Source organism: Equus quagga, chromosome 15 (genome assembly GCF_021613505.1).
Source record: "Equus quagga isolate Etosha38 chromosome 15, UCLA_HA_Equagga_1.0, whole genome shotgun sequence".
In the NCBI taxonomy this organism is placed as follows: Eukaryota; Metazoa; Chordata; class Mammalia; order Perissodactyla; family Equidae; genus Equus; species Equus quagga.
The window spans coordinates 47,253,901-47,281,354 of record NC_060281.1 but is presented as its reverse complement, the minus strand read 5'-3'; the positions used below and the strand labels follow the sequence as shown (position 1 = coordinate 47,281,354).

The 27,454-nt window shown below is 39.2% G+C and overlaps 1 protein-coding gene and 1 long non-coding RNA gene across 5 annotated transcripts in view; one reads left to right on the top strand and one right to left on the bottom strand.

Moving 5' to 3' along the window:
* The window catches only part of CAP2 (cyclase associated actin cytoskeleton regulatory protein 2), a 131,710-nt gene that overhangs the window by 17,718 nt on the left and 86,538 nt on the right, over positions 1–27,454 (top strand). For all 4 annotated transcript variants that reach the window (XM_046638691.1, XM_046638690.1, XM_046638689.1 and 1 more), the window contains 2 exons: positions 9,597–9,718; positions 13,194–13,294. In XM_046638691.1, coding sequence (XP_046494647.1) covers positions 9,598–9,718; positions 13,194–13,294 — 222 coding nt within the window. In that variant the 5' untranslated portion in view covers position 9,597. The remainder of the gene's footprint in view (positions 1–9,596; positions 9,719–13,193; positions 13,295–27,454) is intronic.
* LOC124225959 (uncharacterized) lies at positions 800–6,004 on the bottom strand. The gene is made up of 3 exons (XR_006885165.1): positions 5,702–6,004; positions 4,589–4,697; positions 800–831 (listed from the first exon to the last, which is right to left on the bottom strand). It is a non-coding gene; the product is annotated as an uncharacterized LOC124225959 (long non-coding RNA).

Genomic DNA, 27,454 nt, shown 5'->3' with positions numbered 1-27,454 from the left:
ATAAATGGAATCATACAATATATGGTCTTCTGTGTCTGGCTCTTTCACTTAGCAGAATGTTTTTGAGGTTCATCCATGTTGTAGCATGTATCAGCACTTCATTCCTTTTTATTGCTGAATAATGTTCCATTGTATAATATACCACGTTTTGTTTATGCGTTCATCAGTTGATGGACATTTGGGTTGTTTCCTTTCTTTTGTGTGTGTCGCTATGCTGAAATGAACATTGTGTACAGGTGTGTGTGTGGACATATGTTTTCATTTCTCTTGAGTAGATGAGTACAAGTGGAATGGCTGGATCATATGGCAAATATATGCTTAACTTTTTAAGAAACTTCCAATCTGTTTTCCACAGCGGTCGCACCACTTTACATTCCCACCAGCACTGTAGGAAGGTTCCAATTTCTCTACATTCTTAACAGCACTTGTTATTATCTGTCTTTTTGGTCGTAGCCATTCTAGTGAGTGTGAAGTGGTCTCTCATTGTGGCTTTAATTTGCATTTCCCCAATGACTTGATGTTGAGTGTCTTTACGTGCACTGTTGGTTCTTCACATATCTTCTTTGGAATAATGTCTATTCAAATATTTTGCCCATTTTATAAGTGGAGTATCTGTCTTCTTATTGAGTTGTAAGAATTCTTTATATATTCCGGATACAAGGAGAGCAACATCTTTACTTGATGGAGGGACAAAACATCCATGAAAACCCTGCCCAGGCTGTGGCAGCCTGGCCAGGCGGGTCTCTGTGGCTCTTCTTTTTTCCCAGTGCCAGGATGTGGCCCTTGGGGAACTCTTAAAAGCACCTCTTTGACCTCCAACTCCTCCATGGCCTAAAGAAGATCAAAAGGGAAGCGTGGGAACACAGGACTAGAAAGAGCTTCCTCAACAGCATAGGCGTGTGGAAAGGGTCATGGAGGGGCTTGAGGCGGGAGCTCCTTTTCACTGAAGGGTCCTTGCCTCACATTTAGCTAAGGGAGTTCCTAATTCAAGACAGGGGAGTAATAGGAGTCTGTCCTGGTCCCACTGAGCATTCAGAGTCTATGATTTTATGGCTCTGTTCTTACCCAAGCTCACCAGCCCGAGTCAGGGCACAGAGCCAGCCTTCAAGATATATTTAGACTTCCCCCATGGTCTCAGTTCCCACTGGGCTATTTTATGCTTAAATAGCCCACTTCTTTGTGGCCTAGTGTCCTGTTGTGCTGGCCTGTCCCCAACAGCCAAACTGTCCACTCCTCAAGGAGATCATGGAGCCTTGAGGATAGAGTCTGGGTCTCACCAATCTGACCAGCCCCAGCATCGGGCATAGAACACACCTCAGAACGCATTTACATACGATTTTCTTAAGTTAGTGAATGAAGAAGGAGTGAATTCATGTATTGGAAGTGAGAAAATTGAGACTCAGCCATGTTAAGTAATCTGCCCAGAGTCACATGGGTTGTCAGTTAAGAGACTGGGTCTCAAATTAAGGTTCTCTGATGCCAAAAATACTTTACCCACTACATCAAGTTATGCGTCCTAGCCTCTTACCTTCAGAGATTCCAATTTAGAGGAGAAGTATTTATCTTACAAGACTGATCAGGGATCGTTCTGAGGAGTGGTGCCACCAAAGTGGAGCGGGCCATGGGATGGGAGGTAGATTCTTCATGTGGGGGATTATTTTGCCCTTCTATACTCTACCCTGGATTTGATGAAGATGCAGGAAATAAAGACTTAAAGGGAGGTTCCCCCTGGCTTGTGGACAATGGATTTGGAGAATGGGCGCAGCGGTTCCTGGAAGGGCCCTCAGGCAGTGGAAACAGCACAACTGCAGTGTAGAGGAAGGAGTAGGGGATGTGTTTGGGGAGGGCTGAATTGTCTCCGAGACTGGACCTTAGGAACCTGGTGAGGCGTATAGAGCTGGGGTGAGGTCCTTTTGATAATCACACTGAAGAGTTTGCTTTTTTTTCTCTGTGGTGCGACTTTATGAGAGGCTTTAGAGAAATAAATTGGCTAATCAGGATCTCATACATGTTTTCTCCGGTTTTGTGAAAAATTCGAAGTGTTCTTTTACTTGTGTAACTCTCTGATCTCTCATATTCTGATTACACTGTTTCAAAACTCAGAGACTCTTGAAACTTCTTTGTAGTGAAAAGAAAATGGTGGCTTTTTTGCTCTTTGGTGAGAAGCTGGCTCCAGAAATCCCTTATAGGAGACTAAGTAAAAAATATGAAGGTGGGTGCCTTGGCAGTATGAATGTGTCTCTTAGGGAAACAACTCCCTGGCTTGACTGAGCGGGGTCTGCTTCCAACCCCCTCCCACTACATCTGGGCAGGAAATGTATTTTAATCACCTTTGATTTTCTAGATATGAGCATTGTGCTTAGCAGATAGTGGGGACTAACTGAATGGATGAGACAAGCATATTCAATGAGCCAGTCAACGAATGAATGAATAAATATCATGGCTTGTTTCTTCTATATATACCATTATCCCATTAGTAACCATGAATCACCAGATCACTTCCCCAGTGATTGGTAGCTTCCTGAGAAAGGAAAGAAGGTAATTGATACAGTCATCGTAAAGAGAATTTAACAATCTAGGATAGTCTGGTTTGACGGTAGTGTAACAAATACTTTTTAATTTGGGTGGATTTATAGAGAAAGTAGTCCACTGTGACTTTATTATTTGCAGAGAGCTCACATATAAGCCAGTTGCCCAGCCTCGCCACGAGAAACTGTTTGAAAGTCTTCAATTTCCTGTCACTTCAAGTCTATTTTCTGTTGAACCTTCGGCTCATGATCTTTGGATCCGTTGGATCTGGGTCTCCTTACAGAATTAGAGGAGAAACTCGCACCGCAATTATTTCTGCACCTTTGGCCTAGAGAGGAGAGCTGTAAACTAGCAACCCAGCAGGCCTAGCTCTTTTATCAAGATGAAAATGTTACCAAGGTAGCATTCTCCCTTACTTGTTTTATGAACTTGCTGTGAGGAATTTACAAAACCCTTTGGACAATGTGGAGTTTTTAAAAATTTGAAGTCCTAAAGAAAAAGGAGCTATGAAAAACCCAAAAGTTCACATTAGAGGGAGCAAATGTGCTCTTTTAAAGCATGAGGGGAAGCCACGGTGGTTTTAAGTGGGGAAAACTAATCTAGTGAAGCGATCTGGTCCTGGACTTTTGTTATTTGGGAGGTTTTTGTTACTGATTTAATCTCCTTACTAGTAATCAGTTTATTCAGATTTGCTATTTCATCATCATTCAGTCTTGGTAAGTTGTATGTTTCTAGGAATTTATCCATTTCTTCTAGATTGTTTGATTGTTTAGCGTGTAATTGTTCATAATAGTTTCTTATGATCCTTTGTATTTCTGTGGTATCAGTTGTAACATCTCCTCTTTCATTTCTGGCTGTGAGTCCTCTCTCTTTTTTTTCTTGGTGAGCCTAGCTAAATGTTTGTCAATTTTGTTTATCTTTTCAAAGAACCAGCTCTTACTTTCATTGAGCTTTTCTATTGTCTTTTTAGTCTCTATATCATTTATTTCTGCTCTAATCTTTGTTGTTTCCTTTCCTAATCTAGTATATTCTTTTAAACGAAAATTTCTCCTGTGAAAATCTGGCTTTCCACCTGATCTGGGATTATGCCAGTGAGTGGGCAGGCAAGAGAAAAGCAGTGAGTGGTAGCCAATTAATAGTCAATCAAAAAATATTTATAGAATTCTCTATGTACGTGGCAGCATGCAGACTCAGTGGGAGATACAAAGAAAGTAAGATAAGACCTCAGCCCCAGAAAAACTCAGACTGGTCTCCTTGGGAGACAAGGTGTGCATGTGCTAGCAGAAAAGATAGCACAAGGCAATATTTTAATTGGGCAGTAAGTCTTATAGATACCAAGAATGTAGTATAGACATTAGGCTGTTATTCTGGACTTATCACCATTTACTCTGTGTCATGGGTGTCAGTTTTCAAAGCAACTATGAAAGATGCTTTTTATGACTGGTTAGGGCCTTAGCAGACCCCTCACCACTGAGCATAAGATAGTTTGGGTGAGAAAATATGAGGAATGAAGGAGTGTTATTTTCTGAAAATGGTTTCACGGAGATTGGGCTTGTGTCCTTTGCAAAGGGCTATTTAAAGCAAAAGAGTCATTGTAAAAATGTGTAGGGGCTTCCAGTTACAGGACAAATAAGTCCCAGGGGTGTAATGTACAGCATGGTGACTATAGTTACAATACTGTATTGTATATGTGTTGCTAAGAGAGTAGATATGAGTTCTCATCACAAGAAAAAAATAACTTGTAATTATATGTGGTGATGAATATTAATTATATATATTGTGGTGATCATTTTGCAATGTATACATATATCAAATCATTATGCTGTGCACCTAAGACTAATACCTAATAAACCATATAATGCTATATGTCAGTTATATCTCAATTAAAAAACTTTTGGGGGAACATATGTGATTAAAAAACCACTAATTACCAAAACTTTCATTTTATAATAACCATTACACGTGGACTTGAGAAAACCTCTTTTAGAAATGTCAGAGGAATAAGTACATGGACAGAGGAAAATGAAATGTTGGAAAAAAATAATAAGGGTATACCGACCTGAAGTTTTTGGCTAGTCATTTCCATTGGCCAGATCTTCTACGTGATTGCTCAACATTTCAATTACATCAAGACTTGATGTAGTGGTTTGTAGATCTAACTGTTCCCACTGGGAGCAAAACAAGATGGGATGTCTTAATAACGGTAGCTAACGTGTTTATTGCTGACCATGTGATGAACTCTATATGCCTTATATACATACTTACAGCAACCCTATGTACAGGGAGTAACTAAAGCAAAGCAAAATGAGTCTCTTTTCCCAACATCTCCTAGCTAGTACTGCCCCAGTTAAAGATGGGCAAAACAATCAAGACCTTACAAAACGTTTGAAAGTGTAGGGAACTCTCCCTTTCTGGAAACTGCTATGAAAAAGGGTAGAAATGCTGTCTCTCTTAGTGCTTTAAGCATAGTCATTGGACTATTGGCATAGTGTTGGACATAAAATTGGACAATGTTAGGCACTAAATATCTGAACTTTAAGGATGGGTTTTATGAGATGACCAATGAAACAAAAAAATTTTTAAACAGTGACAGCTATCTTTTCTCCTAGGAAAATGTTTCTAGAATGCCTTATTATTCCAAGGCAGTATATGAGAGAATACTGCCTCGCTGTGTTCTTATTGAAGTGTATGAAGTATTTGTAAATGTAGGCAATTGGTGTGAGAGAAGTTCAAGTTGTTTAAATAGTTAGAATGCGAACTTCTTTATTGGAAAAAAATACCAAAACTTGATTTATAGACTGACCCAGAGACAAATAATATGCAATGCCCATTTTCCTATCTTTTCTACGCCTCTCAAAAATCATTCATAAAGAAAATATTTGATCACCAAGAAAGCATGTCATCATGAAAGTTCAAAACACTGGAGACAAACAGAAGATTGCAAAAACTTCTTCCAGAGAGGAAGACACAAGTTACATTCAAAGGATGAAGAATCAGAATGGCTTTGAACTTCTCAGCAGCAACCTAGGAAACTAGAAAACATGGAGCCTTTCCTTTAAAATTCTGAGGAAAGTTTCTTCAGCCTGGAATTCTATACTCAGCCAAACCACCAATCAGGTGTGAGGGCAAAATAAAGATATTTTCAGACTTGCAATGTCTCAAAAAAACTGACCTTTCAGGTATCTTTTTTCAGAAGAATGTTCTTTCCGATGAAGACAGGACACCAAGAAAGAGAAGGATATAGAATCCAAGAAACAGGTGATACCACATAAGAGGGAGGAGAGAGAAATTTCTAGAATGAAGGTGAAGGCAGATCCCAGGTTATAGATGTGCAGCAGGCCTACAGAGCAATCATACAGATTGGAGAAATTCCCCAGAAGAGATGCCTCTAAAAAGAAGAAACTAATAGAATTCCAGGTGTGTTTGGTCTTACTGAAAGGAGACTTACACAATGGGGCAAGAGTTTGGAGATGAGTAACTTGTAAGTATACAGAAAACTGAGAAGCTGAAAACATGGCTCTAGGAAAACAGGTTGTGCAAAAATGAAAAATCTTAGCATAGCTCATGACTCAGCTGTGAGTAGTCATAATTGTGTTAATGCTGATTATTGGTCACACAAAAATTGTGATAGAACACTATTGGGAGGATGGGACAAAAGGAAATATGCATGTATGTGGTGGTGAGGATTGGGCAAGAAAAAAGTAAACCCTTGTGTTTTTGATGAGAACTCAATGGATGATGCCCCAAACTGAAGAAAACCAAACAAGACATAGAGATATAAGTATGTTATTTAGAGATGAGATCCTTACTAAAGAAACAGGTAAAATAATTGAAAATGGTTCACCCTAGGGACAAAGAGTGGAAAGGGGCAGTCAGAGGACTATTGTGTTTTTGTAATAAGCCTTGTAGAATTATTGATGCTTTAAATTCTGTGCATGTTTATCTTTTGATAAAAATAAAAATTAAACTTTAAAAAAGGAAAAGTGAGAGGGAAATTCAAATAAGAAAAAAAAGGCAAACAAGGATGTTATACTTCCCATTATGAAGAAACTCAAAAAAGAGAATACTCAAAAATTAATATAAAACAAAAAATTAAGATTAACCTCAAGTATCATTTCCTAAGACATTAAAAAGAGAAAGCTGAGAAATTCTCTGCTTCTTACCTTGTTCTTTCCATCCACCCTCACACTCTGGTCGAATGTCTGTGTTTATCCTCTATAAGTAGGTTATAGGGGACCTCGACTCAGGGCTGGTTTCTACTTGAATAGAATGACTAGAAAATCTAGAGGTCAAGTTCAAGCTGTATCAGCTAACCCAGTCTCTTGATCCTCCAGCTATGTATCTGACTTCTCTTTGCTTCTCATCTGATTCTTAGAACATCTTGTGTCCGGCCATCTTGCCGTATCCCCCTTCTTTGTTGGCTTCCTGATCCAAACTCATCTGTCTGTCCACCTGGCCCGGACTCATTCCTTACCCTGACCTTGCTGTCTACATTTGCTTTGACTGCCTTGTCCATTTCCTCAGCCTAATTCTTAATTCCTAGTTCCCACCTCCTCATCAAACTTGGCTAAATCCACTTTGAAAAACCAAGGCTAAGGGAACTGCCTGGGAAGAATTTGGAAAATCTGCTGCTCTATTCTTTCTTCGTTCTTGAGAGCCAGGATAGCAGCTGAGGGCACATGTGGAGAGAAGTGTGTGTGCCCCCGCGCGTGTGCACATGTGCGTGTGTGTATGTGTTTTGAGAGAAGAGGGTAGAGCCATCTTGGACTCCGTCATTTTCCCTTGGAATGCTAACATGTATATTTTTGATATCCTGGTGTATTCTTTCTTTTATTTGTTCTTCCATTTCTTTTAGAAACTATTCTACAATGTTAAACCCAGAGACATCTTTCCAGCTTCCTTGCATGAGCTGTATTTTGACCCCTTTAGAGGCTGTTGCAAGACTTCGTTCATAGTGATTTTACATGAAGTGACATCTGAGTCGCTTTTAGACTGCATTCCACACCAATCTGCCCAGCCCTGCAGTTCATGGGCTAGCTCCTGTTGTCTTTCAACTATGGGGCACTATTAGATAGTGTGAGTTTGAGTCTTGTCAGAGAGGCTAATGAAGTCACAGCCAGGGACAGCAGTCCTACGTGTGAAATGTAACAGGCCTTCCTGAAACAGCTCTGGGAGCTGCTGGAGGTGGTTGGAGCTTTTCTGTTGGGGGATAGGGAGCTTGCTAACAAAGTCAACACATTTTTTTTTCTGTCATAGGCTAGGTCTATGGTGGTAACATTTGGCAAGTTGAATAACAGGGAACGTAGATAACTGTGAACAGATGGGCAACTATTAAAAGATTTGAGGGGCTTTTATCATTACTCAAATGGCCTTCACCCACCTACAGGATACCCAGTTCCCTTGCAAGATTGCGTAAAGGATTCAATTAAATTTCTTCTTCCTTTTTTTTTTTTTCCAATTGCGATGGAAGCAAAAGCTCTGACGTTAAGAGGAAAAGAATAGATGAGAAACTTCTAATTTTGAATCCCCTTGGGATTAGATGCTGATTTCAGCCATGCAGAGAACACTGCCCCATATTTTGAAAGAGTAGCTGCTGGCAGTTTCAGAGGAGATGACTTTCCAAAATAGACAGTGAACTCCCCCATCCGTATCTGATGACCATCTGACATTTGGGCACAGAATTGCAGAGCTGTCCACATGTTTTGATAAGTATAACCTTGCTTTGAAAAACGGCAGTGGCAAGTCATCAGTATGTTTCAGCTCAAAACTAATGGAATACAAAATACAAAAGAGAAATGCATTACTTGGTTCCCAGCAGAAGTAGAAAATATTTATGTGTCTTAGAGCAATACAGTTCACCCACGCTCTCGGGCAGTGTTGGCTCTGATGTAGAGGCATGCCAGTTCTCTTTGGCTCAGAATGATGCTTGGAAAGTTCCTAAGAGTGAGAAGAACTACAGACACTAATTAAGAGGAGGCATGTGGTACTATCTCTGGGGCAGCAGCCTGATTTTGCCGAGAGCCATCACAGGTTGGAATAGTCAGAGTTATGGTGCCGATAAACTGGATCTCATGAACCTGGCCAAATAAGATTGAGTTCCCTTCCTCGGAGGTTGCCGTAATAATGTTATGTTCTAGGGCCAATACTTTTAAGGTTCATACCTTGTGTACCCTCCACATAGTTATCTAAGATCTGTTAGGAAGCAGGAAGGATGGATACCCAGCCCCACTTTTATCCAGATCCCTTAGTCAGCTTCAAATCCAGTTTATCCCAGCCGAGAGTACTGGGTAACTGAAAGTCCCTGTCTCCAAAAACCACACCAAAAACTAAATTTTGTCTAAAAATAACCAGCAGCAAAGGGAAATAGCTATTTTTAACATTTTAAATTAAAATCTCCTCCATTCAGAATAATTGTGCTTTGAAAGAATTCAGCCACAGAAACACTGAAACTAATAAAAAGGAGAAGACAGTTAGCTCTTGGAGGTGAGGACCCTGCTTGCTTGCTGAGTGATGCACAGTTTCGTAAACTCATAGTTCTCCTACGCTGGGCTGTTTGGTCTAAGGTAATTGAGTAAACAAGGATTATCAGTGGGTTTAGTGTCCCCTGGAGAATTATACTTTAACAGAAAGAATTATTGGGAATAGTTAAAATATGCTTCCACCAATTAGCAGGATAAGAGTTAGCAATATTAATTGTGAGATATATGTTCATGGGCTTTTAAGTAAGTGCTAGAAATAGATGGTATCATAGCACAAAGCAGCAGCCAAGGAGACACTTGATGGTAGTGTAAAGAGAGTGAAGATTTGTGTATTGCATCTGGGGCTTGTAAAAGACGTTGAATTGAATAGAAAATAAATTCCATATAATTTGTTTATTTTTTTGTTCCAAGTTTTATGTTCTTTTGAATTTCACATATTTTCCTGACATGGAGAAATACTCTCTAAGTAATTAGAACCATTCTGGGTAATTTTTATTTTCCTTCTTGCTGCTGTTAAATTTAATGGTGTCAGCTTGCTAATCCTCCCTGATGCTCACGTGGCCTCCATTTGTGCTTGTGTTTTTCTAGAATGGCAGAGATGCAGGGACTGATGGAAAGACTGGAGCGGGTGGTCGGCCGACTGGAGTTGCTGTCTGCAGAGTCACACCGGCCTCCTGGGGACTGTGGGGAAATTAATGGTGTCAATGGAGGTAGGGTCACGAACAGTTGTGATTACTGGTATCTATGTGGGTCACTTAATTTTATCCCCATCGTTTAGTTCTCAAGGAATATTTCCATCTACTTTCTTCCACTTCCCTATTCCTTCCTTTTTATGCGACCATGACATTAACCAGTTGCACGCCATCCCTGAAAAAGAGAAGGGGAAAGTTTCAACCCACAGTCCACAAAAATTACCAGTATCTGTGCCTGTTAAGAGCATAATCCATGGGCCAAATGTCATTATTCTTTTGTTTTAACATTTATACTGCTGTTGCACACTCAATGACTAAATATATTATGTAAGTAATAATCAGAAAGAAACTAATATTCTCAGTTAGAATGTAAATTGGGAGGAATTATCATTCTGTAGATTTTAATGTTAAAGAGAACAAGTCATTAAATTTCAGAACTGCAGTTTGAAAGGAAGTGAGTCTGATGTGAAGCCAAATATGACTTCGATGTAACACGATCACATCACATTGTTTGACTTTTGCCTATTCCTAATCAAATATGCTTTTAAGATTATAAGCTAATACCACACTTTAAACAAAATTAAAAAATGACATGATCAAACATAAAAAGTTAACCACTTTCTTTAAAAGGGTACCATATATGGCAAACTCTCTAAGTTATCTACAGTCATTTTTCCAATTTCTTCCAGTCTCAGGTTGCAGACTTAGCAAATAAAAATACAAGACACTCGGTTAAGTTTGAATTTCAGATAAACTGCATTTTTTTTTTTTGGTCTAAATGTGTTTCAAATACTGCGTGGGATGTACTGCATGGGACACACTTATTCTAAAAATTTATTCATTGTTTATTTGAAATTCAAATTTCACTGGGTGATCTGTATTTAATCTGGCAATGCTGTTCTTGTCTCATGTGCATTTCCTCCTTATCTGACCCATTTTGAATCCTATCAGCCTTTTGGGGGCTGAGAAAAACCTTAGGGAAGAGAGGGCTTCAAAAAAAGCTTTCACCAGGCAAGATCCACATTGGAGCTTGTAGAATTTCAGGGATATTTGGAGCTGTGCCTTGTATTACATGCCCTGGGACAAAAATGACTGTGTGAGCACAAATACACAGGCTGGGTTTTTTTTTTTTTCCCCTGAGCATAATGAAAGTTAAAATGCTTTGAATGAATTGAAAGGGGTTGTTGTCTAAAGGGAGGCTGCCAGAGGCCTGTACGTTTTTTCCGCATCGACTGAGACACATCTCTGATTTTATTTTAAGCCTCTTTTTGTTAACTATACAGTTAATATATGACATTCAGTAGATCTTATTTGTAAGAAAATGTTTTCATGATATCTTCAGTAACTTTGTTTCCTTATGCCTTTGGCGTCAGGTGGTCGAAAGGCATTTCTCTAAGATTGCTGACTACAAACATAAAGCCTGTGAATACATAAAATAAAGTCCAACTCGCAGGAGATTGTCTAGTGTTGTGGAGTAAAGGAAATTTTAAAAACTCTCAGAATTTGAGGCTTGCTTTCTCAAAGAGGTACTAGGCTGCACTTTGTATTTTCTTTAAAGAAAAAAAATAGGCTAAACAAAATTGGAAGGCATGTAATTAAATTATTTAAGTGTTTAAACAGATATTTTGTAATGTAACAAATTATTCCAAACCAGTTATTAAAGATCTTTTAAAACAACTTAGCTAGCAATTTATTATCCTACTTGAAATGAAGTAGGGTAATTAGTAAGTATGATAATTAGTAAAATGTCTGAATGATATCCATCCTTAAAACGTTTTGCTAATCCTAAACATCACTTCCATTTCTTCTTAATTAGTAAACTTCGGAAATTTTCTAAATTCTATTTTTAGCAAATCCTTAAGGACAACCTTTCACCTTAAATATAAACATCATCATTACACTGATGTTATAACTAAATATAAAAAAAAATTTTTTTATTTAAAAAGAAACTTTAGAAGGAACCCAATCTATTACAAAACCATAATATGCACAAATCAAAGCACTGCCTTCTTATGATACTGGTGATGTGATGTATTTTATGATGTGGGTTTTTTTCCCTGACAATCAGGTAAGTTTGGCTCCACACTTGAAGAAATGTTTTTGCCTGCCTGCCAAGTGACAAATACTATGCTAGGTGCAAGGAAATCTAAGATGAATTATACACAGTCCTAATCCTCCAGAATCTTTGGTCTTGATGCATTACTATTCAGGGCCGCAAATGCTTTGATTCAGGGATGCTCAAAGGATGTGAGCTAGGGAGAACGACAGGTCATTAAAGGCTGCCCGGAGGAGGTGTGAGCAGAACTGAGTGATGAAAGGACATTGGAAAATATTCCCTTTTATCATTGTACCTTCTGCTATGTAGAGGCCTCAGTCACATTTCTGAAACTTTCTCCTGCTTTAAATACTCAGCAAAGACCTCTCAGACCTCTCCCATGGCAACAAACACGTTTAGCTGTTTCCAAATGGATCCACAAGGAGTCTTTGGGCCTGCGCCCCTTTTATGTTCTGGAAGTTGGTACACACTGTATTTTGAACTTTAAGATAACTCAGCTTCAGTAGCCCACTTAGAAGTTAGTCTGTAGATGCAGAGAGCTGTAAACATCTGTTTCTGTCACCCTTTGGGCCTGTGGAAATGCACAACTGGGAAAAGGAGAAAATGACATTTAACCTTTCAAGTTTATGTGCATGGATATCTCTGTCCCATATGAGAAAGGGAATTCTAGGTTTTGGTTTGGATTTTAATAGTTTAGTGCTGAGTTTCCCAATATTGTATTTCTCAGTATTAGGGACAAGAAGTCAAGGACTTAGACACATTTTGTCTGTTAATTAAAAAGCAGGGAAAGAAATGCAGAGCTTACCAGCTTGGGCCCTTGTCATTTCAGCTTTTGCAGTAATTTGGCAGATCAAAACATAATGTGTTAGCTCGGCAGTCGTTTTAATGCCCACTGTCACTGCCTCCCCGCCTCTTCCCCTGGGGAAGTGCAGAAGGAACCAGATGTGTGAAATCAACTTTCTTTTCCTGTTGGCCCAGAGTTCATTATTACCTTTCAGCTGTCCTGGATAATCTTGATAATTGTTTGCAAGGTTGTGACAGCACCTGGACAGGTCAGGATAGAGGAAAGCAGACTGGCTTTGGATTACTAAGGTTTGCTTCCGTGTTTGGCTCTGCTTCTTATTTGATATATAGCTTGGGTCAAGTTAGGTGCTCTCTTTGCGTCTCCGGTAAAGCTGTGATGGTGCTACTTACCTCATGAGTTTGGGGGAGAATTAAGTGAAATTATGTAGTGCTTCCTCAGGAGGATGAAAAATACCAAAACACTGTTTTCTGGAGCCATTGAGAAGTGTTTAATAAATACTGACTGAGTGAATGAATGACTTAGTGAATAGAATGAGAATGACATGAATGATATTAAATTTCCATATTGCCTATGGCAAAGCAGTACCATCTTTTCATGAAACTGCCAGGAATAACAGTGTTCTTCTTCCCAAGGTGTGGCACCCTCGGTGGAAGCCTTTGATAAGTTGATGAACAGCATGGTGACCGAGTTTTTAAAGAAGAGTAGGATCCTTGCTGGTGATGTGGAGACTCATGTGAGTACTTTCCTCCCCAGTGTTCTGTGGAGAGGATGACCACTATGAGAGAAACAGAAAATAGCAAGTCTTGGTGAGGATATGGAGACATAGGGACCCTTGTGCACTTCTGGTGGGAATGTAAAATGGTGCAGCCAGTATGGAAAAGAGTATGGCGGTTCTTCAAAAAATTAAAGATAGAATTGTCATACAATTCAACAATTCCACTTCTGGTTATATAACCAAAAGAATTGAAAGCAGGATAGTCTCTAAGAGATACTTGTACACCCATGTTCATAGCACCATTATTCACGATAACCAAAAGATGGAAGCAATCCAAGTGTCTGTTGATACATGAATGGAATAAGCAAAATAGGGTATATTTATACAAGGGAATTATTCCGCATAAAAAGGAAGGCAATTCTGACACATGGTACAACATGGATGCACCTTGAGGATATTATGCTAAGTGAAATAAGGCAGTCAGAAAAGGACAAATACTGCATGATTCCATTTCTATGAAGCATCTAGAGTAGGCAAACTCATAGGAACAGGAAGTAGAATGGTGGTTGCCAGGGGCTGGCGGGAGGGAGAAATGAGAACTTCTTTAATGGGTACAGAGTTTTAGTTTTGCAATGCAAACTAAACTCCAGAAAAGATTCCGGAGATCTGTTGTACAACAATGTGAATATCCTTAACACTACTGAACTGCACACTTAAAAACGGTTAAGATGCTAAATTTTGTGTTATGTGTGTTTTACCACAGTTTTTAAAAAAACTACAGCCTGAGTAAGAGCAAAGTCCTGGAATTGGATAATCTCTCGATTAATAGAGACCTTTCATGATATCTAGGCCAGCCTCTCAGTTGTAGACACTTTTTATGCATTTAAAAATGTTTAGCATCCTCTCCAAGGCTAGTCGTTATTTGCATGCATTCAGTGAAAACCTAATGCAGTAGCCAAACCAATTAAAAACCTAAATGAAATTTATCACCAGGTTTTTCTCTTTCATTTGCCTTTGTTTCTCACAGAGGATTGCATTCCAAATCCATCTGCTTATAGAGTTCTCAGCAATGAGACAATCCCGGCAAAACCATTTTCACTATAGATTCATAGAAAATCTGATTCTTGAATAAAGTTGTGGTCTGAGGTGAAAAAAAAAGAAAGCAAAATGTAAAAAGGGATTCTCTTTGCTCCTTCCCCAATTAGACATATGCAACACCCAACACCACTCTTCCAGGGGATCTGGTGACTCAAGTTATACCAGAGGTTCCAGGATTATAATTAAATAGGCGTTTATCTCATCACATTTAAAACCAATTTGTTCACCACGTCTGAGAAAAATGAAGATTCTTCCCATGACCTCCATTTTTATCAAATATTCCTGTTGACATACCCATTGGCAAAAGAGGGAAAGCTCTGACACACAGGAGTTTTAGAAAAGTCTGTAATAAGACATGTTCACTTCAAATGTGTCACAGAGCTCTATAATTACCCTGGTCTGTTCTTGAGCTTAATGTTTTCGTTTATAAGAAACCTTGTATGCCGTGAGATAGTGACTGAGCTGCTTGTATTCTGAGGCATGATAATACCTGAAAGCTAACATATAAAATGGAATCTTCCTGCCAATACACTAACAAGAGATTCTTGAGTGCTTGACAAATATTTACTCTCTTGAACACTGTTACAATAATTATTGTATCATTATTGTTATTATTAATTAATATTGACACTATGTTTCTGAGGTACACAGTACCTTATAACTCTTATTAGTAATATCTCACAAAATTCTATGCAAAAATTTTATACTAGAGAATCATGAGGCCAATGAATAAGTATATTTAATTTTGCTTTTTTAAAAAATGTAGACTTTGCATAGTAAGTCTCTTCAAATTGCATCGTAAACAGTTCCTTTAAATTCTTTTTAGAACAAAGTGAGTTAATAAATAAACGAATGAAGTATAGCTTGATTTATATTAAGTTTTTCTTCTCTCCACTCATCAGCCTGAAAAAAGTATGACTCAAATGAAGGAATATTCTCAATCATGAGTACATAATGCTTAAAGAAATTTATGTTTTTCACTATGTTTTAAAAAATGAAGGAAGGAAGGTAGGGAGAGAAAGAAGGAAGAAAGGAGAGAAAGAGAGAGAGAGAAAGAAAGAGAAAAACACTTGTCATCTGAAAGTTTAGACTCTGATTCTGCAACACAAAAAAAGTCCAGGCAGCAATCGTCCATCTGCCCATTACTTTAATACATTGAACAAGTGGTTTATTTTTTCTCTCTTATAGAACCATGTGTCATTGACATTAAGCTTGCAGCTGCTGCCTCTCACGGAAGCCAGAAGTGGGGGTTGAACTTTGGTTCCAAGAACACACCTGTTGCCTAGAAAAAAACCCTCACATACCTGATTGTACAGTATGGAAATTTGAGAATGACACAAATGTGCATCATGTTAAATCCTGTCCCTGTGCATAAAAGCTATTTTACAGATACTAATAATGAATAAGGGCAGCTAAGCTATGATTTAACGTCTGTCTCGATGTGTTGGCTGCTGGTTGGGCTTAATTTACTGCACGCTCAATAGTCTATTGACAGAACAGACCACAAAAAAGGGGAACTAATAGCTACAATTAGGAAGCTCTGCTGAACCGAAGAACATAACAGGTTTAGAAAAGATTAGATCTTGTAAAGCCTTCTTGTATGCAACATAAACCAAAGGGCTTATTTAAATTACTCTTCAACCCAGGAACACTGACACAGCTTGCACCCCTTTTAAGAAAGAATAAACAACGCATAATTTTGTAATAGATGTTTAGAGTAAATATAGTCCTCAGTGTCAAAGGAAAGGCTCCTCTAGAAACTGGGCCTACAGAATACCAAGCGCTTGGTCAGACATCATTTATCCTTAAGTGGTCTAATGTGATTTTTTATTACAAAGCTGTCCTGTTGTTATTCATGGTCTATGCAACTAATCTCAGGTCTATTCCTAAACCGTGTGACAATCTTGAAACACCTGCAAATCATATAGCTCTTCCTAACTCAAACCAAAATTTTGGAGATTTATCGGATTTACATTTTTTCTTTTTTTTTTAAATTGTGGTAACATGGGTTTATAACATGACATAAATTTCAGGTTTACATCATTGTATTTCGATTCTGGTGTAGATTACGTTGTGTTCACCACCCAGAAGAATTTACGTTTTTAAATGTTTCTAGAAGTCTGGAACATTCATGTCCTATTCTTGCTTAAAATGGGTAAAAAAGAAACTCTCTTTTATTAATTGTATAGTAAAAATGAGAGAACCACAATTTGAACAAAAGGGCAATAAAATTCAACTAAGAACTATTATGTGCATAAGCACAGTAGGATTAAATCACACTGCACAATATTACATCTTCGAGTTCCCTGACTTTATAAAGGATGGGCATTTTTAGACAATTGTTATAGCGGCACTTTTGAGGGGTCATGACCCCTGTTCTACGTGTTCCTATTCTTTGTCATGTGCTTAAATCATCTACAAAATGTTTTGTTCATTTTATGCCATGCTGGGTAGGTAACAGGTTCAAAGAGTACAAAGTGAGAAGTACCTCCTCCTCTGACTGGCACCCACAGTTTGTATTTAGAATTGTTGTTGTTGTTTGGTGAGGAAGATTGTCCCTGAGCTAACATCCATGCCAGTCTTGCTCTATTTTTTATATGTGGGATGCCACCATTGCGTGGCTTGATGAGCGTTGTGCAGGATCCAAACCTGTGAACCCCGGGCCACCAAAGCTGAGCACATGAACTCAACCACTCTGCCACGGGGCCGGCCCCTGCATTTGGAGTTTTTGAGCTGACTCTAGTTTTTACAGCATGACCTTGAACTAGTCCCTTAACCTCCTCAGTTATGAGGCTGGACAACATCTCTTCCAAGGGCCTTCTGGCTCTCACAGCCTGTTGGAGTGACTCATTCGTTGTCTCAGTGTTAAAGCATGAGGGGGCTATTTGGTTTCCAAACAAAGAGCTTGCGACAGGGCAGCATCATCCCCATTATAAAAAGCATTTTGAGCTGTGCCAGGGAAGGCACCTCAATCATCTGAACACGCGAAACAAGCTGAAGAAAACATGTCAGGAAAAGGATACCCAGAACACTAAAGATAAAGTATCACCCTGCTTTCCTAGGCTAGAGAAGAAGATCAGACTCATTCATTTAAAAAGACCTTGAGGCCTCCCTGAGTCTGTCTGTCTTGGTCTTACAGGATGTCACTTCCTCCTTTACATGGACCTTATCTCTGGAATAATCAGTAACCTTATGTCTTGGATAAATCATACAAAATGCACATTTATTTTACTAATTGTATCCATATGCTTTCTTTGATTTTAGAAAACATTTATAGGTTATTCGTACTCAAATAAAAAGTGACCGTTTGCATTTTTGGTGTTTTATAATCTGGGTCTGTGTGAACCCTCCTGCCATAGTTCCCCCCCCCCCCCCCCCCCACCAAAATTGTCAGAAGCACAGGTTGGATGTTGACTCAACCTGACAGCCCATTCTACACAGATCTCCCGGACTCTCCCACTCACCTTCAGCTAAGGTGGGCTTGCCATTCACTTCTATTTTCCTGCTAATTCTTTTAATTTGCACATTTATTTTTATTATGACTAGACATGAAATACCTCGGCAATCTCGAGCCCAAAGGATCTGTATGCCCTTCACATTCTCCAAATGGCAGAGATTCAAAAATTGACTTGTATAAAGAATTCCAGCTCTGGATTTCATACAGGCTTTAAATTGGGAATCTCCTTTCTTACTGTCTTAGCCAGTTAATGATAGTCTGAATTATTAGAGAAGGAAATACCGTAGAAATCATACATTCCAGTAGCCCCTTTCTTTTGTCTTCCTTCCTTCATTCTTTCTTCCTCCCTCTCTGCTTCCCTCCCTTCCTCCCTTTCTTCTGCTTTCCTTCCTTCTTACCTGTCTTTCTCTCCTTTCTTTGAGAAGGAAACTGCAAACTAGAGAGGTTAGGTGACATAGGCGATGTGTTGAATGGAGCATTGTATCTCAGTGGCAGAGCCAGGAATCTTGTCTTCAGAGTCTCCATCAGGCCTTGGGAGACGCCTGGCCTTGACCTGCTGGGCAGCTGTGTCTCCCACCACCTTTGGGGTAACTGGATCCCTAGCGAGAAGCAAGTGGCACTTACCTGCCACCTTTGTCCTGCCCTGTGCACTCTACATCTGTTACCATCCCCCCACCAAATACCCACAATATACGGAAAGGTCATTATTACGGCTGGCTCAGGCTCAGGGCTGAGGAGAGGGTGGAACATCACTGTAACTCGTGTCTCTCAGGTGTCTCCTCACAGCAGCGCTGAGAGAGGTGACAGGGAGAATGATGACCTCCAGGACAGATGAACCGTGTCCCTCATGGGTCTTTGCTTCGGCTCCATCACACTGGCCTCGTCTCGAGAAGCCTGATCATCACTCACTGAGCTGTTGGCACCAAATTTGCAGAATTCAGAAAGGTCAGAGATAGATCAGTCTCTGTTATCATTTCTTCCCAAGAATCTGGAGAATTTTTATTCTCAGCATTGAACACATACTTTGCTACCAAACATATGCTTTGACTCACAGCTCATCTCCTGCTAAGTCGCTGGTCTTAGTTCGACATTCCTCTGACCACTCTTTTACTTAAGCACATTTGTTTTTAGAACATATAATCCCTGTCTCTTTCATTGAGCATTCTAATTGCATAGCACATTCAGAGCTTTGGCGACTGACTCATAAGAAACTGGACATGGAATCTAAACATCTCTTGAAGGGCCACCAGGCATCGCTAATGACCAGGATCGCCCCATTTATGCTACCAAAAATAAGATATGTCACTAAAATATTTTTCTGAAACAACGCATTAGGTTTTATGAATCTCTCGTGTTAAGATGATACTTGCCCTTTTTTCTTTCTGGACGGTCAATAATGCTTTTGCCAAACTTGCCTGAGTGATTTTCTTTTTGCTTCTTAAAGGAAACCTTCTAAGGAAAACTGGAATGCCAGCCCTGGTTATTGTTTTCTGTTCTGTGTTCACTGGCATAAGCAAAATGGAAGAGCCAAAATACGCAGGGATGCATTCTGAGCACGCCCAGGCTGCTGTGGTTGAGAGTAAGCTATGTCACCCACCAGCTGGCACCTGTTGGTCTGCACCTGGGGAAAAATTAGATTATCGAGTCTCACATGAATGGCGTTGCTCTACGTAAAAGCATAGCAAGAATCTACAACTCGGTCCATGTCAGGAGTTCCTGAGGGCAACCAGCAACTTTTCTCCAAATGTTGTTCTCCTCAGAAATACCCTTTCAGAGGATTACTTCTCATGTCAAAATTTAATCATGGTACCCAGTGCTGCAAGATAGATGCCCTTTCTCTTTCTCTTTCTCTTTCCTGTTTCTTTTTTCCCTGTCTTTCCTTCTTTCTAAAGCTATGTCAATAATTGGAACATTTGTTGTTGTTTTCTATCTAGATTTCAGGATAATTTAATTGCTTGCCTGGAGGCTGCCTCAGCATCTGAAAATTAATACTTTGTCTAAAAGTAATGACCTGATTTCATTTAGGTTATCTTGTTATTTCTATCTATGCATCCATCCCTACAACACACACACACACACACACACACACACACACACGCATGCGTGCACATATCCACCATTCACCTAAGAATCCTTCATAATGCTATATATATTAGCTACATATAAAAAAAAAGCAGTCTCGGTCAGTTATATGGGAGCTCTGACCCAAGAGTCTCTCTGATTGTAGGAAATGTGTTTGCAGATTTGTTAGTGCACAAGGCAAGTCCAAAATATGCTTTCTCACCTTTAGTATATTTTTTCCCTTTCCAGTTGTATTTAGATTAACATTGTAAGTTTTGTGGCTTAACGTTGTAAGTTTTAGAACATGGCAGTTTATACATTTTATAACACATTACAAGCCAACTCTTTTTAGTACATTAACTATAAGATGTTTTAGTGATATAAAAGAAAAGAGTATTCAATGAATTAATAATTTATCACTTGTATGTGTTTGCAATAGAAATCTTTTCCCTTTCAGAAAACACTTTGCAAAATAAATATTTTAAATAAGGTACTTGGAACACTGATACTTGACTTTCAATTGCTTTAATTAAAACAGATTAATGTACAGAAAAGGCAGTGTGATTTATCACTTTAGGCCCACCTGTTGAGTGTTGGGGCTTATTTCGAGGTTCCAGAAGTATGCTGTTTTCCCCTGGCCCTCTCAGTGTCCAGTACTGTGTACATAATAAGTGGTTAATAGATATTTGCTAAATGAATGAATGAAAACAAATGTTTGAATGAATGAATCAAATCCTTAATGAATTACTGAATCAATGGATGGGTGAATGTACTATGGCTGACAATCTACATCAAGCAATATCCTAGACTAGCAGTTAAAAAAAATGAAGGCCAGGTTTTAAGTCATCAATTAGCGAGTGAAAAATGAAGAAACATACTCTGTAGATTTTTGTTTATCACACACACGTCCTGAATTTATCACAGCCCTGAGACTTTATCTAGTACCTCCCTTGTTCCCTTCATTCTTGTGTCTGTTTTGTAGTTGAGGAAAGTGAGCCATTGAAAGACTAGAACTCTAAGGCAACTTAAGAAAACTAGATGAGAATTCATCAGTAACGTGAAAATCCATCAATGTATTGACTTGTAGTCATTGCCAGTAGAAATCTCGTGAGCTCTGTCTGAGACAAGATATTTTTGTGATCTTTACTGTAAGTATTTTAAACTGAAGGTCCGATTTTAAAAAGAAATAGAATTTTGTGTGATTTTTCTCTTTGGATTGGGTTTTGGCACGTTGCTTTTCCCTTTGATCATTAATATTCAAAATGATAGCTACAGGCAAGAAATAACTTTGGAGTCTGAAAGGGCCAGTTAGGAAATTAAATTTATGTCTAGGACTTTAAGGCATATTTCTAATAATCAACTCTTGCTGATTTCAGGAGTCTTTAGCTGTATCGATATAATTTTAATCATCTGGATGAAAAGGGAAAAGGTCAGTAGATTGCTTCAATATGTTGAAATACAGACAGTCTCAAACTTTTAAATGGGGAATCCCACCCCAAAGTTCATTTGTGAATTGGTTCTTAGAAACCTGGAAGATGTTTGCCCATAGACCTAATGGAAGCTAATGTAAGTGATGGTGGTTCTGTTCCGAAGGAAAGATACAGAAGAGCATTGCTCCATCTGTAGCACACACATCAACACTGTCCCCAAGCTCTTTGCTAATGGTCTGCCACCAGATATAACATTAAATGAAAAGTAGTCATTTATTATGAATGCTGATACCTAGGGGAATGTGAGTATAATTGGAGACAGACAAAGAAATAGATGGAGATTCCTGTGTAGATTGTACGTACTTTGAGCTGCTGTTGGGCCTGATTCTTTTCTACTTTTGCTACCAAAGATAGGATTTTTCTTTTTCTTTATATGAGTATATAGTTACACTTCCTTGATAGTTAGCAACTATTATAAGGGTAACTTTGGAATTCACAAATGGGGCAAAAAAGGCAAGGAAAGAGATTTTCTGAGGATAACTGAGCAGGAATTGAAAGAAGAGAGAGTAAAAAGGTGATATATACACCTAAGAAAGATTCACTGTATTAAAAAATAAAGTCTGGAAGGATATTCATTGAATTGCTGACAATGGTCACTTTGGGGGTTCGACTTACTGGAAGCTTCCACTTCCTGAAGATCCATGTCTTTTGAACTTTTTATGACAAGTATGTGTTACTGTTCTCATCAGAAGAGGGGGGAAGGACTATTTGGTACTGGAAGAAAGAATGTTGGAATCAAAGTATTGCCTGAAAGGGAGTTCACTGAGCGGCAAAAGACAAGTGAAGAGAAAATGCAGGCACCAAGTGGTGTCGATCCCGTGTTGCTTGGCTGCAGGGCGTCCTAGTGGTCAGGGGTTCAAGCTGCCTGGGAATCCATGGGGAGTTGGGGAACCACTGTTCAGCAGGACCTTTCATGGGTTGAGTGTTCATAGTAAGACCTCAGTCTGGATGGATTGATGCTGGGTAGATATGGTTGATGAATGAACAAAATCTGGTTCTAAGCCAAATTTTGTAGTCACTAGAGATCAACTTTATTTCCCCACCTTATTTTCATTTTCTGTGTTAGTAAGAGAGGCGATTGTAAAGAAGAGGAAAGAGAACTAGCATTTATTGATGGCCTGTTATGTGTCAGGCTCTTTGCACAGCTACTCACAAGCATTACTTCACTTGAGCATTAGGAGAACCCTTTAGATTGGGTAACATTCCAGATAAAGGAGCCAAGCTTCAGAAACGTTGGGTAACTTGCTTATGGCCACGCATGTAGTAAGGGGTAGGGTTGGATTCTGTCCCAGGCCTATGTGGACCTGAAGCTCACGGGTTCTCTACTCCATCACACGGCTTTCCAAGATTTCATCATTCATTATTATTATTATTTTTTTTAAGATTTTTATTTTTCCTTTTTCCCTCCAAAGCCCCCTGGTACATAGTTGTGTATTTTTAGTTGTGGGTCCTTCTAGTTGTGGTATGTAGGATACCACCTCAGCATGGCTTGATGAGCGGTGCCATGTCCGTGCCCAGGATCTGAACTGGTGAAACCCTGGGCCACCGAAGCGGAGCGCGAGAACTTAACCACTCTGCCACGGGGCCGGCCCCTCATCATTCATTATTAAGCAGTGCTTATTGAGCTTCTGTTAGACTAAAGGCCCTAGTATGTAGGTACCCACAGGCCTAGTTCTCAAGAGCATATTACCTACTTGGAGACACAAGGCATGTACACATGCCTGGAAGTTAAATAAGAATGTGACTTAAATAACAGCACCTGAAAGGACAATGCGTAGTGTTACAGTGCATTCTAGAAGAAGGAGTGTGTTGTTGTCTCTAATTTTTCTGAGTGGGCTTAGAGCAGCCAAGTATCCTTTACTTGTATAGACCCAAGATGCATCAACCATGAAGCAGTTCTGGCTTCCTAAGTCAAAAGATTTGGTTTAAACATGTTGATAAAATGCTTTAGATTCCTTAAGTGTTAGAAAAACAAGTTGGAGAATTTGGAGAGGGGCCAGTCTGCCAAGTGTTTTGTAGCTACACAATGATTGAATTTGAAAATGAAGTTAATTTAGGAGAATGGTTTATTCAGAATACAAACTTGTATCAGTATTTATAACCTGTTAGAAAAGCAAATGGATTGAAACATACAATAGGGTTTTCTTTTTTTCTATTCCCATGCCTTGAGAAATACTCATTGTTTTTAATTCTTTCAAATCTTTCATCTTTTTTTGTGCATGTGAGGAAGATTGGCCCTAAGCTAACATCTGTTGCCAGTCTTCCTCTTTGCTTGAGGAAGGTTGTCCCTGAGCTAACATCCATGCCAATCTTCCTCTATTTTGTACGTGGGATGCCACCACAGCATGGCTGATGAACAGCGTGTAAGTCCGCACCCGGGATCCGAACCCACGAACCCCAGGCCACCAAAGTGGAGCACACGAACTTAACCACTACATCACCAGGCTGGCCCCTTTCACCTTTTTTTTAATGTAAATTGTAACAATTAATTATTTAGAAGAGTTCTATGTTGGGTTTTTATAATTACAGTGATTAGTTTTCTATTAAAGATTTTGTAAACTTTTTTGCACATTCTGGTTTGTAACCTGCTTGTTTAACTTGGACCATATGTTCTGGGCCTCTTTCCGTGTCAGCAACTTGAGGTCTACATTATCATTGTTAACAACTGCATAGTGTTTCATTGTGTGGTTACACCATAATTGATTTAAACAATCCAAATCATACAAGAGGGAAATAATGTATGGACAAGAATGCAGAGCCCAGGGCTGGTCCTGTGCCTGAGTGGTTAAGTTCGTGCACTCTGCTTGAGTGGCCTGGGGTTGACCAGTTCAGATCCTTGGTGCAGACCTATGCACTGCTCATCAAGCCATGCTGTGGCAGCATTCCACATAGAAGAACTAGAATGACTTACAATTAGCATATACAACTATGCACTGGGACTTTGGGGGAGGGGGGGGAAAGAGGAAGATTGGCAACAGATGTTAGTAGAGGGCCAATCTTCCTCAAAATAAAAAAGAATGCAGAGCTGGGACTAAGAGTGAGACAAGGGATGTCCTAGGGTGTGACCCTGAGAGTGAGCAAGCCTGAGCTCCTCACCAGCCTCACCCTGGTCCTATCCTTGCAAGGATGGTCATCTAGTAGTATTATATATAATCACTGAAAAAATGAGTGACATTTGACTTGTTTTCAGCTTTTCCTCTATTAGAAATGAAATTGCAGTGCATATTCTTGTACAAACATTATTTTATAATTATGCAATTATTTTCTCAGGAAGATTCCTCGAATTGGAAGTGTGCTGGGTCAATGGCAAGCACTCCCTAATATTTACTGTCCCTCCCCACCCCCGCCATTCCTCCCACTCACACACACGTTGTCCTGATTCATACTCTTTAGACATACTGTGTCTAAAAGTCCTTAGGCTATTTGGTGATAATTAAGAACTAGGAAAATAAGAATTTTAGGGAAACAATGCATGATTTGAATGCACATTAATATTCATAGTATTGATTGTTTAAAAATACTTTGCCCTCTGCTGGATGAGCAGGAAAATAAAGACAGAGCTGTACTTCTCTATATAAGCCATCCTTTTTGCAAAAGAAAATCAGTGATCGGTTCTACCTTTTATCTTTTTAATGTACCGAGAAATTTGTTTACATTGCCTCTTTTCGGCTGGATATGATCTGTTTTAGGTGGGGGTGGTTGGGTGCTGAGGTCACATTAACTGAGATCAATAATGTGGCTGAGATATATACTAGAAGATTCGGGCATGGATGTAGAGAGGTGTGTTAGAGTTGTTCCTTAGTGTCAGGACTGTGCGCCATGGCTGATGTAAAGACTTATGTGAGCTGGAAGTTGCCAGGGCAACAGTGCTATTAATGAAGAATAAACCTCTTTTATTATCAGTACCTGAATGATTATTTTTTTAGTAAGATGTGCCTACTAGTCTAACAATGACATTCTCAATCTACCTACTCATCTTTCCTTCCTAGACTGCAAAACTATTTACCTCTATTCAATATGTGTGCCTCCTTTCTCTGCCAATGGAGGTGGAATCATTGAAAAAAACAAAAACAGTCAATTGTAAGGGCAGTAAAAATATTAATTTATAACATTTACCTAACATAAAATTATTGCCCTTTTGCTATATGCTGTGGTTAAGGCAGAGCCTGGAATCACTGGGAGTTGGCTGGTATTTAAGCAGGCCAGAGTCTTTAAATTAACTTGTCTTTGTGATTCAGTGGAGCATTGCCAACATATTTTTAAGTGAGTGGAGTGTGACATTACTGTTTCCTTCCCCTAGACAGTCTGTAAATTTAGACTCCATTTTATTGTGTACACACTGGATACTGTAGGCAGCTGTAGGTGAGTCCTAGGCTTTAGGGAACCCTGTGTCTCGAAGAGCCAGAGAGCCATGTTGAGGGGAACGATGGTTAGAAATGGCTAGGTACCAAGCCTTGTACTTCCTGGTTCTAGAGAGAAGGAAATCTTTTCTTGAAAAAAGAAAACATTCCCCTTTTTTAAATGAGAATGCTTCTTGTGTTTTCTCAAGCTAACTGAATGGGAGAACTTACCCATTCAGTCATGGGTTGTTGATATCAGCAATCCATTTCTTTCAAGATTGGATGTTTGTTTTCTGTTTCACATAGCCAGCACCATATCACTTATGACTCCCATTCACTAGTCATTCTCTGTGTTCATGATTTGTTTCCCCTGATCTATAGCTAGTAGAACCTAGGTACATGGGAGGTACTCAGAAAATACTTTTTGATTGTGAATTAAATAATGAACTTCTATCTTATGCAGTTATATCTTTTTAATAATTTTTTTTGATAATAAAATTTAAATATTTGATGTAGAAACATTTGAAAGTTTTCTATGAAGAAGAGAACAAAGACCACTCATAATCCCACGACTCAGAGATAACTCTCATTGATATGATGGCTTATCTATTTCTTGAAGACACTGTTCAAAGTCCTATTTTCTCCTTGATAAGATGGAATCAACACTGTAATCTCTGCCAGCCGTAGGTATAAGGACAAGTGACACAGGCCAAGCACTGGCAGGGTACGAGTAGGCCAGGTGAGATATTCAGATGCTGACTGACATGATGGGGCTGATTGTAGTCCAAGCAAAACTTGGTTCTTCTGTGTCACTGTGGCAACTCCAGATTCAACAACAAATAGCAGTCAATCTGATTTCTTATTTCTTGACTTTTGGCTTAACGTTACTGACAAAACAGATTTTGCCCTCAGAGCAAGTTTTAGCATAAGCAGATGTACAAGTTTGTTAATGGCAATTCTGGCTTGCTTCTTTGTGCCCTTTCCTTCGGCACGTTGGGAAGAGAGAGAGCTGTTTCCCAAACTTATCATGCAAAATAGGTAAAGTCTATGGGAACTAAAGAAGTCGTAGTGAAGAAACACTGCATACTTGTATGTTTTGTTCTTGGCTATGACAGCGTAAAGGGGCAGTTTGGATGTTGCGTTAGTCCCCCTTCCCCCATAATCTCCATGAGCACCTCCAAGCATCCTGAGATAAATATGATAAAAATAACCATAATAAGCACAAAGAATAAAATCTCATGTCATGAGGATAAAAGCATATTTAGAAAACGTTGCTATTTTTAACAAAGAGAAACAATCCAAGTAAAAATAGAGTGTTTATCATAGAGTCTCTTAGTGACCTCCATCATCACAGTCCCACCATCCTTTCCACCAGATAATTGCCCCTAAGCCCCTCCCACATAGGTGTTCATATCATCTCTGTATGTTCATACCCACCCCCCCACCTTATGCACAATTCCACATACACATCAAAAGATGGGTAATGGAGAGATGCTCTGTCACCAAGAAGATGAAGCTGAGAGTGAAGTTCCGAAATGTTTTCTGAAAGTTGAAATGGAATAACTTTTTTCTCCTTTAAAAAAAGTGAAGGAAGGACTTCCAGTTTCTTGTTCTGTGTGTAAGGAGTTTGGAAGTCACCACTGTATCCTAACAACAAGTAAAAGGCTGATCAGACTGAAAAGCCAACACCTCTTCTCAGATCCATGAGAGAAGAGAGGACACAGGGCAGACT